This window comes from Cornus florida, unplaced genomic scaffold (genome assembly GCF_030987335.1).
Source record: "Cornus florida cultivar Cherokee Brave unplaced genomic scaffold, ASM3098733v1 CherokeeBrave_3.0.0_Hap2_Chr07, whole genome shotgun sequence".
Lineage (NCBI taxonomy): Eukaryota > Viridiplantae > Streptophyta > Magnoliopsida > Cornales > Cornaceae > Cornus > Cornus florida.
Window position 1 is genome coordinate 85,008,386 of NW_026775577.1, and position 10,532 is coordinate 85,018,917.

General features: G+C 34.6%; 2 protein-coding genes across 5 annotated transcripts; one reads left to right on the plus strand and one right to left on the minus strand.

The window, feature by feature from the left end:
- The first annotated feature begins 1,702 nt into the window (after window positions 1–1,702).
- On the plus strand, window positions 1,703–3,757 carry LOC132267378 (uncharacterized). Its single transcript, XM_059768544.1, has 3 exons — window positions 1,703–1,862; window positions 1,973–2,035; window positions 3,534–3,757. The coding sequence occupies exons 1-3, from the start codon at window positions 1,767–1,769 to the stop codon at window positions 3,654–3,656; spliced, it is 282 nt and encodes a 93-aa protein (XP_059624527.1). The 5' UTR covers window positions 1,703–1,766; the 3' UTR covers window positions 3,657–3,757.
- Window positions 3,758–5,107: 1,350 nt separating this feature from the next.
- LOC132267376 (NAC domain-containing protein 82-like) lies at window positions 5,108–10,044 on the minus strand. Of its 4 annotated transcripts, none has more exons than XM_059768542.1 (5): window positions 9,954–10,044; window positions 8,641–9,086; window positions 7,959–8,236; window positions 6,474–6,677; window positions 5,108–5,522 (listed from the first exon to the last, which is right to left on the minus strand). In XM_059768542.1, the coding sequence occupies exons 2-5, from the start codon at window positions 8,795–8,797 to the stop codon at window positions 5,337–5,339; spliced, it is 825 nt and encodes a 274-aa protein (XP_059624525.1). In that variant the 5' UTR covers window positions 8,798–9,086; window positions 9,954–10,044; the 3' UTR covers window positions 5,108–5,336. The 4 variants fall into 4 exon arrangements, with proteins under 4 accessions (XP_059624525.1, XP_059624524.1, XP_059624523.1 ...); XM_059768541.1 differs by having other exon boundaries at window positions 5,108–5,525; XM_059768540.1 differs by having other exon boundaries at window positions 6,378–6,677.
- Between the last annotated feature and the right edge of the window lie 488 nt (window positions 10,045–10,532).

Sequence of the window (10,532 nt, forward strand, 5' to 3'; positions counted from 1 at the left end):
CTTAGAACGAGCACAAGTTCTATATTTTCTTGCTATAGGTGAACACATTCAGCTTTCACCATCCATTGTGCAATTGATGATGGTTCATTACAAGAAGAACTCTCGTCACTATTCATCTCCGTTTCCAATTATCATCATGAGTTTCTATAGGAAACACAAAATTCTGATTCCTCCTAGGGCATATCATCATAGTATCATGACTGAGCTGGATCTCCATGCTTTGAACAAGTCCAAGAAAGCTAGAGAGAATGCTAGGAAAGCACAGAGAGGATCTGAAGAGACATCGTCACAGGTTCTAGAGATTACAAAGCTATTTCCTCCCAAAGGAAATTTTTCTAGAGAAGATGCGAGCTTGTTGTACTCTCTTCTACTTCAGAACTAGAAGTCAATGATGGATGATATTCGAGAGCTCAAGCTTGAGATGAGACTGCTTAAAGGACAACAGATAGGTGGTTCTTCAGAGGATGTCTACAGACTGCTCCCCCAGATCCATCTTTGGTAATTGAGGATGATGATGGAGAATCTGAGGATGGCGATGATCATGATGGTGATAAGGATGATGGTGGAGATTATTGATGTTCTTCTGACATTATTTTTGGGAGATGCTGATGCCTAATATTTTGTTCTCTAATTATGCATTCATGAAATCATTTTTTTTTTTTTTGTTAACATTGTCATTATTTTGTGGATATTATTATTTTTTTTTAACTAAATGACATGTTTAACTGCTCGCTTTAACAGTTTCTCTCTATTTTCTCTGCGCAGACATTAATATCTTTGTCAATTTGTTCCAAAAAGGGGTAGAAAACTGGATACTTTCTTAAGAGGGAGTTCAGGGAGAGAAAACTGGATACTTTCTTAAGGGGGAGTTCAATGGGAGTTTTATACAATTATTTTTATTAAACATTCATTAGTAGTTTTACTTGATAATGTGCAGGTAATCGGGTAAAATATTTTATCCAAGTGAAGAGAACAAAAAATAAGAGATTTTGGAAATTTCGTGTCTTTTGACAAAATTGTAATTTGCTTTTTCTGCTTGGATAGATTACATATTGTTATTCATTTGTATCGACAAATATGTTCAATAAATTTTATAAAATGACAATTTTATTATTTATTTATATAAAATGTAATATAATATATTATTATAATATAAGAGTATTATGAAATTTTATATAATTTGTTCAAATTTAAAAAAACTCTCCAAAAAGGAACGTAATTTTCTCACACACACATATATTTTTATATATATATTTCACAGCACTCCGCCACTTAAGTTCACATGTATTTTGAAAGTTTACTACTTTTAATAGTGAATCTCACCACTTTAAATAATAAAATACACTCGGTACTGCAGGACAAAGTGTACCAACTACCAAGAGGATGTAGATGTAATTACACCTAATTATTTTTACCTTATTCTTCTTTACTGGATCATAAATTAATTATAAATCCAATGTTGATCATGTCACTCAAAACACGACGACACGTAAGACACAAAACACGTTAGACTTGTTGAAACAGTTTGATTTTTGTTTCTCTTATTAGAAAGTTATAAAATCAAAATATCTAACTGTATTAGAAAGTAGCTCATCAACTGCCACGTGTTTCATCAAATTGTTCGATTGTGCCACGTTATGTAACGTGCTCCTCCAGCTCACCTTACGCTCACCCTTGTATAAATTGGCCGGACATAAGAAGATATATATATACATATATATAAAGTTGGTCTCTGTTTCTCTCTCTATTTTGTTTCTCTCTCTAAGATGGGAGGTTCATCCATGGTTGTTCACATTGAGAGGAAGTCATCAATTGAGAAAGAGCCACTGACTCTCCATTTTGATCAAATTCAATTTGCAAGGGTAATTAATGCTATTATATATTACTCATAGCTTTATTTATTAATTAATTAATTATTATTATTATTTATATTTTTGTCTTATAATTTTTGTGGCTATTGATTTGGTCACAGGATGCAGCATTATCCGTGATGAAAACGAGAGGCACAGAAGAAGCTTTGAGAATTTTCACGGAGGTAATTAATAATTTACGGAGTATTAAAAACCATTTGAAATGAAATTCTAAATTATTCGGAAAATTGAAAAGTAGTATGTAATCAGCCATGCATGCTTTATTTTATTTTTTTGTTATTGCTATATTGGTTCATCTGTTTTCACGTTTATATATGTATACATACTGCAAATGAATCAAGCTTTCAGTTTGGAATAAATTCATTTAAAGTTCGGTCTGATTCATTAAGTAAACGAGTAAATTTGAAACATTGTTAAGTTTGTCTCATCTAAGCTCTTATGTGTTCATGAAATTTGCAAACATAGACTTGTGTGAGCTTAAAATTTATATAGTTATGAACATATGAGTTTCAAGAATTAGCTTACGTAGATTCATTTGAAAGGGTCAAAGCAATCCCGAACAAAAGCTCAAAATCAGTATGACGTTGACAATTTTTATTAAACCATCTGAATTTGAGTTTGAGGTTAGTTTTTGAAACTTGTCACGATTCCAAGTCAAGCCTAAGTGAACCAACAAAAGTGCCGGGCGGAAACAAAGTGCATGTGAAGTGCAAGCATAAATGTGTTGGGCTCGGCTTGAAATCGTGATGATTAGCTAGATAAGATGAATAACTATTTCGATCCACTATCAAGGCATAAAATAAACAATTTACCCATGAGCTTCTTCCTCAAATAACAAATTAATCACATATACAAATACACACATTTGTCATCGACCTGCATTTCCCACAATGATGGACTTAGAGAATGGGTATCATTAGAATTAGAATTGAGTGGAGGCATATTTAAAAAATTTACAAAAAAATAGACATTTTAAAGATTTTTACAAAATCTATAGGTAAATTTGTAAATTAAAAAAATGGACCCTTCATGGGCCCGTGCCTGATTATAGGTATAAAACAGAACAAACTGCTTATAGCTGTTTATAATTTTATCACGATACTTGTTTATCTATTTATATTAATCAAGATAAATTGCAAGAAATATTTCTTGACTTTCTCTTTTATTGGGTATATATGTGTCCTTTATAGAAGCACAAAAAATAAAATAAAAAAAAAAAAAAAAAAATTAAGGTTCATCTAACATTAATATATGTGAAGCTTTAACTTTTGAATTGGATTTGAAGTGTAGAATAAAGATAACATGAAGTGGATGACAATAAATTAATAGTGCTTCTCTGTATATATTACCAACTTCGTACACATGAATATACATTACATCTATTTTATGCTGTCTTCCAAACTCTCTTACGGTTTTTTAATCATGAAATGATTGATTGCTTTTATATCTTTCACGTAAATAAATGTAATATTTTCTTATGTTTACGAGGCAAAATTTATAAAATTCATTCATTTCATGATTCTCGAATTTTCGATTTTGTTATCTTATCCAAAAGTATACCATCTATATCATATTCATGTTTCGTAACAGAAAAGAAAAGATTAGAGCTGACCAGCACTTCAATTACATAAAAGTGATGATGTTTTTATATTTCAATTTCAGGGCTTAGAGCCTATTGTGAGTGGTGCAATGAAGAATGGAGATGCATTAATGGATTTGGAAGAGGAATGGATCAACGAACTACGAATTCCAGGACCAAGGGACATAGTTTCTGCGCCTTTCTAATGCCATTGGATCGTTCTAATCTGCATGTCCACATTTTGGTGATGTTTTACATGCTTTTGAAGGAGTAAATATGATATGGATTTACATTTGTTTTATGGGTTTCTTTCGTTTTGATAACTGATTAATTACAATGACAAAATTGTGGGTGGTGAAAATTTTGACTTAGAATTGCAGTGTCTTCGACAAGAGTGATATACCTAATAGTAAAGCGCTCTCATAAAATGAACATAGACATTCATCAATTGATTACTAATCCTAAAAACTAGATCAAATGATAGAGGTTCTAGTCCCTAATCTAGATGGGGAGAATGTGGATCATATAGATTTTGGTGTAAATCACTATTGTTATAAGTAATCTAGATGTAGTTAGGTAATAGCATCGCCTAATAGCTAAAGTTTTAAGGTTGGATCACAAACGATTATTCAATCCATTATAATTGGTATTAGAGTCAAACACCGTTTGATCCAAGCCACCTGGGGAGGCATGGTGGCTCATCGGGTATTGTAAATTGGATCCCAATGAAGGGAGGGGAGATTTCAGACTTTTCTACAAACACCTCCAAAAAGACAAACAAGAACTTCCAAATAGCGTAACTATCACAATTTCATGTACATACTTAGGGATGACAATCGAGCAGAAATCTCATTCCCCATTCCCGTTTAAATTTTCACCCCCATAACTACCCCAAAACCCATTGAATTTTACAAAGCAAACTCCATCTCCCGTCTCCATTTACATAATCAGTTTTCCAAAACCACCCCAAACAGTGGGGATTTTTGTCATCCCTCTCACTTAAAACACGAAACAAAATGAGGAATATGGCTTCCTCTTGTGTGCATATATATACTTCACATTTTAATAATATATCATAGTATATAAGGATAATTTAATGAATTTATAATCTATTCGGAGAGGGACAATCAAACTCCCAAATTTGCCCAAACATCACAAGATTTTTCAATGCAGCCCTCAATCCCATCCCAATTTACATAATTGGTTCTCCAAAACCTCCCCGAACACATAATTGGTTCTCCAAAACAGCTCCAAGCGGGGCAGGCCCAAAAAAGATAATCTGCTGCTGTTTGAAATGCTCATGCTACATCATAATACTGAATGCTCAAAGTCAGACCCTACACATAGTCATGCAAAACAAACAGCACAAGCAGATTCTCTTTTTTGGTTAAAAAGGAGTCTCTCCATCATAACATCTTATTGACAGCATTCCATATAAATTTGACAAAACCTGTTATAGGCATGATAATGCCAAGACTAAGACTAAGCAAAAATGTAAACTCACTGCCACAATTAACCACTTTCTTTCTCAAACCTGTGGTTTTCTTTGCTTTTCACCTGGGACGAATTATAACAGACAATGACAAATGAAAATATGGATTATTATGCTTTCCAGGCAAAAAAAAAAAAAAAAGGTTCCATCACCTTTAGAATCATATAACAAATAATGATCCTGCAATCATAATAAGAGGTTCGTGAACTCGTATAACAAATGGTGAATTGTAACGTGTCCTTAAATCAAACCCGTAACAAATAGACAACAAAAAATTGAAGTAAAAGAATGATGAGTTTCTTGCCAAGGCACTGGAGAGTAGGACTTGGCTGCAGAATACATGAACAAACTAGACTCCAACAAGATGTCAGCAGTAAACCCCGTGCCTTCTGATTCACTCAAAATTGTAAAATGAAGGAATGGAGCTTGAAGAACAGTCAGTTTTCAGACAGTTGGAGAAGTTCAATCCACCTCCATCCAGCTCTGACCAGTTACCGAGGTCCCCTAGACAACCATATATATCGTTTCCATCCAAGGAAGATACTGCTTTGCTCCTTTTGTCAAGATCAATATTACTAAGCTGCTACAGGCAAACACAAAAAAATTCAACATCAGTATCTGGGAGCAAACCCCCTACCTTTCCTACTGCAATCGATCTGAGGAGGTCAAAAGTTTCTAGTTATTTCTCAAATCACTAAGCTTCAAATCAGAAACTTCCTTTTTCCACAAAAATGATAATTAAAAGGAAAAAAGATTCACGACTCTAAACAATTTCGAAATAAGTAATTGACATCACTAGGCAAATTGTTCAATGATAACCAGATAGTGGTTCCCAGATTCTAATGATACTTGCCAAAAAACTTTATTTTACAAGCATATACCTGCATCCCATCCCACTCCAATATGTTAACCCCAAGGTTTCAACCCAATGAGTGATTTTAAAGATGTATGTGAGAATTAAACAATTTATTGAGTGTGATATTTTCAGATTATTTATGAAAATCAAGTAGTCAAAGCTCATGCTATGGATTATTATGATGATGGAATTCTAAGGTCAAGATCATGGGGGGTAGTATATGCTTGGTGAGAGCTAGACATGTTGTAAAGTAATTCAAGTTGCAAGTCCAGAACTCCGATATGATCCTAGGACCAAATGGAGTATTTATTTATATATATATATATTTCATGCCATGGTCCCTAGAATGATTTGACTTGACCCTTGGACTTAAGATGATTTACACCATAAGGGCCAAATGGTCAATGAACATGGCGACAGTCACTTTGGACTATTGGAAGTTTAAATTTAAACTTACAAGTGACTTAGATGTCTTCATGGTTTGAATAAGACGTCTTTATGGCCTAGATAGAAATGAACTTAATTGGAAAGAAGTCACAGAAGGGCATTTTATTGGTAAAAATGGCAGCAGTTACGCACCACATTCTCGTTCTCACTAGAAAGCAAATCACCATCATCCACAAACATGGCCAGTAACAAACCAAGATCATCGTCATCTAGCAGAGGTTGAGGTACCTCTTCAGAAGGCACAGCATGAGATGGACTAGCTTCAAACAAAGAGGCGCTGTTCTGATCATCAGGCAGGACTAAAGCTTCTGGGGACAAATCATCTTCCTCGTCATCACTCCAATCTTCCTCGTTAAATGGTGCTCCATATTGCGCACCATTATTTGGACCTGAGCCACTCTTCTTAAATATTTTACAGATAACAAATGCATCCTGCAACATAGAGCCCAAGAATGTGAATTAAAATTGATAAAGACCTCTTTCCACATCAATGAGTTTACAAAGGCAAATGCATTACATGATAAAAGGAATAAATGGAGAGAACTTCCAGCAACAAGCTATAAAAGACAAGTGTTACATGGTGATTGAAGTACACACCAAAATCATTTCATGATTAAAGCACTAAAATTTCGACTGAACATAGTGCCTCTAATGAGGAGCATACCATTATGGTCATTACGTAGGTTCCAAGGAAGACAAAAAATGAGAAAGCAAACAACCTTACCGATATCACCTGGTTCACACTCCTAATGCAGAAGCCAAATTAAGTATTAACAGAGTGTCAATTATAAGGTATAATTGAAGAATTCCTTCAAAACACAAAACCCGAGAAGGGGAACAATACCAATATCCTCTACTAAAAAATCCCAAATTCAGTGACAACAGATTCCCAAGATCTGTAGAAATCAATTTTACTTCAATTGGTCTCAGAATTATCACGTTGAGCAGCAACTCCAAAAGCTAGTCTCATTAAATGCAACAAAAGACAATAAACCATCTTCTTTAATACGCAATTGAGAAAGAAATAATTAAATAACAAAGTACAACCAACATTTTAAAATTGCTGGAGCCTTATTTTTGGTTTGTTTGGTATTCATTAGGTTATGCCTCAGTCCTCAAGGGAGGTGATTGATATTTGGAGGGGCCAAAGGGTGGGGGCTCATGCTCGGGACAGTTGGAAGGTGATTCGGATTCCCCATTATGTTTGGTGGAGCATGTGGAAAGAGCGTAACAAAAGATATTTTGAGGGGGAGGAAACCCCCATTGGGACGCTGATATTTTCTATTATTAGTTCCCTTTTTTGTTGGGTAATGGGAAGAAATTGTATATCTCTAGACGAGATAGTGGTCATTTTGGGTTCTTTGGATCCGCAGGACACTATGTTTCGCTTTCTTGTATTTTTCTTTGGTTTTTTGTTTATTCTTGGGATGTGTTCCCCTCTTGAACGCTTTCTAATACATTTTATTTATCAAAAAAAAAATTGTGCTGGATTTTCATGTATAGCAGAAACATGTAAGACACGACCACAAACACTTGTGCATACAGTATAGTAGCAAGAGTACGACTTAAGACAAAATATAAATAGAACAAGCTTTAAGCATAGACGTAACAAATGGACAGAGATATAAATAATCTGAAAACAAATACACCACAGACATAAAGAATCTGAAAATAAATACTTCAGAATAGAAAACAAAGGGTGAACAACATTACCTGAACAACTCCTGCTTCAGCCAAACCCTTATCGTCAATCCTATACTCATGGATAACCCAATCAGATCTTTCTCCTTTTGGTGCACGGCCTACGTGAAAAACCAAAGTTTTCACTGTTCCCACTGCCTGTTCGTTGTAAAGAACAGTCCTATCCTTTCCCGTGGCTTTCCAATACCCATTTTCAGTTGAGCGAGATGCTCTGGAGCCACTTGCGTATTTCCTCTCTCGCGGACAAAAGAAATACCATTCACGATCTTTACTTGGCAAACAAGATTTATCTAAGGGAGGAAACACCAAGCATCAGGTAAGAACCACATAAAGGAAAGGAAATGTAAATACAATATGGTAGCTTATCGGAACCACATAAAGGAAACAGTAAAAATAAAAAAGAAAATTCATTCATGCACCAAGATGGTAGCTTTGCAGTAAAAATAATGAGAAGGTGCTTCCAAGGATAAACATTAATGCCAAAAAAAAAAATGGATGATATAAAGGACAAACCAAGCAGAAAGCAGAAAAAAATTCCATGGACCAAGTAAAAGAAACATATATCAGATCATAAAACAGTTGCGTCTAAAAAAAATGACAAAAGCATGCGTTACACACATTTACATATAAGTAAAACCTAATGAAAAGAAAGTGAATTTAAAGTGGTATTAAATTGGCTGAGAAGTAATAATACCTGGGAGATCCCATGGACCGAACTTGTAAATGTTGACCTCTGAAATGACTTCAAATTTGAACTTTCTTCCCAATACCTTCCTCTTGAGGTAGAACATAACCAACTCAACATCCGTAGGATGGAAACGAAATCCCGGAGAGAGGGACAGTCGCTCCATATAGTATACCAATAATACACCCCGACAATCTAATAAAATTTTGAATCCCACATAGATGAAACCCTTTGCACAATATATATATTGCGACTTGTAAACCCTTGAACAAAAGAAAGGCTTGTAAATGCCACAAACACCTGCCAACCCTTTTAATTCCCTTCAAGTCCAATGCCGAAACAAGATCTTCTGCGTACACCACAACCTACCCCGGTTCATGAAACAAAAAGCAAAGCGAAGAAACCACTGATGCTTCTTGCCAAGATCAAGAGACATTTGGTGGGCAAGACAAATCCTGTCAACACATTTAGCTTCACAAATTCAGCAACACGAAAACAAATGAAGTCCCAAAAAGAAGGTCACAAGACAAAAGACAAAAGACAAATAGACAAATTTAAAGGTAGGAAAACAACCTCATATATAATATTACTTAACAGACAGTCAAAAAATTACTTAGAAAACAAAATTACATATTGTGTGTGGGACTGTGTGTGTGAGTGTACAGAACGGCAATAACAAAATTCCAGAAACAAGGAAGCGTAAAAACCCTAGAATGTTAAAAAAACTGATAAAAATTACACCTTGTATGTATTTATCAATTGGGTGTTCTGGATCTGAATCCAATGGGTCTGGGGGAAGATTGAATGCGAATAGGGCAAGCCACATTCTCAAATTCCAATTCTTTTAAAATCCCATTCATTCCAAACACCTAAATACCAATTCCAAATCTAATTCGGGTGAAATCTCCCATTCCAAACACAGAAACAATCAGAAACACTTCATATCTAAATACTACCGCAATAAAAAATCTCAAAATGGGTAGCATAAAACCCTAGAAACACCTAATAACATTTTTTTTAAAAATCGACAATAATATCATAGATAAAAATCCCTAGAAACAACAAACAAGATCAAAAGGCAACGTACAAATGCCGATTCTTTTAAAATCCCATTCCAAATCTAATTCCGGCGAATTCCCATTCCAAATCTAATTCCGGTGAAATCCCATTCCAAATCAGGAAACACCAAACAATAGCTAAAACCCTAGAAAAAAAATATGCCGGGCTATGTGTACCGCAATAAAAATCTCAAAATCCTATGGACAATTAAATAGTTCGACCAAAAAGAAAAGAAATTGAGATTACACCAATATAAATTTTACCGAGAGAAGGCGGTGACGCTAGAGAGAAAAGGGCGGCGACGCTAGATAGAGAGAGAAGAGGGCGGCGACGAGGAGGAAATTAAAAAAAGAGAGAAGAGAAGTAACTTGGGGTGTATAGTGGTGTGTAATAGCTTATACGGTACGCACAATTCTTTTAGCCGTTGGATGATAATACGTCTATATGGCCCCACAACATCGCCGGTCAAAATCTTTTTTGAAAATAAAATGCTTACGTCAGCTTTGATTTATTACGTAATAAGACGGCCCATTTCAGCAAGAATTCACATCTAGAGTACTTCGGTACTATACCAAGGTTGTCTTTTTATTTTTATTTTTTGTAAATATTAAGGTTGTCCATTGTAGGTGACGACGGTATTAGGTATATGGGAATTGACGAGTTTTGGAGGGGACAAATATTAAAAATATAGTTTTGCATGAAAAAGTGTTTGGTTTTTGTTTTTACTATTTTTATTTTTGTCGGATATTTTAATAATAAATAGGGAAAAAAAAAATGGTGAATAGTGTGGTCCAAAATCAAAATATTAATTTGATATTTTTACATGTTTTGACATTAACGGA

Coding starts and splice junctions, on each gene's coding strand:
- LOC132267376 (XM_059768539.1), bottom strand. CDS start 8,797: ATGGAGCGACTGTCCCTCTCTCCGGGATTTCGTTTCCATCCTACGGAT. Junction 8,237..8,640: donor CGGTCCATGGGATCTCCCAG/GTATTATTACTT, acceptor TTCCTCCCTTAG/ATAAATCTTGTTTGCCAAGT. Junction 5,526..6,377: donor CTAGTGAGAACGAGAATGTG/GTGCGTAACTGC, acceptor GTTTGCCTGTAG/CAGCTTAGTAATATTGATCT.
- LOC132267378 (XM_059768544.1), top strand. CDS start 1,767: ATGGGAGGTTCATCCATGGTTGTTCACATTGAGAGGAAGTCATCAATT. Junction 1,863..1,972: donor ATCAAATTCAATTTGCAAGG/GTAATTAATGCT, acceptor ATTTGGTCACAG/GATGCAGCATTATCCGTGAT. Junction 2,036..3,533: donor CTTTGAGAATTTTCACGGAG/GTAATTAATAAT, acceptor TTTCAATTTCAG/GGCTTAGAGCCTATTGTGAG.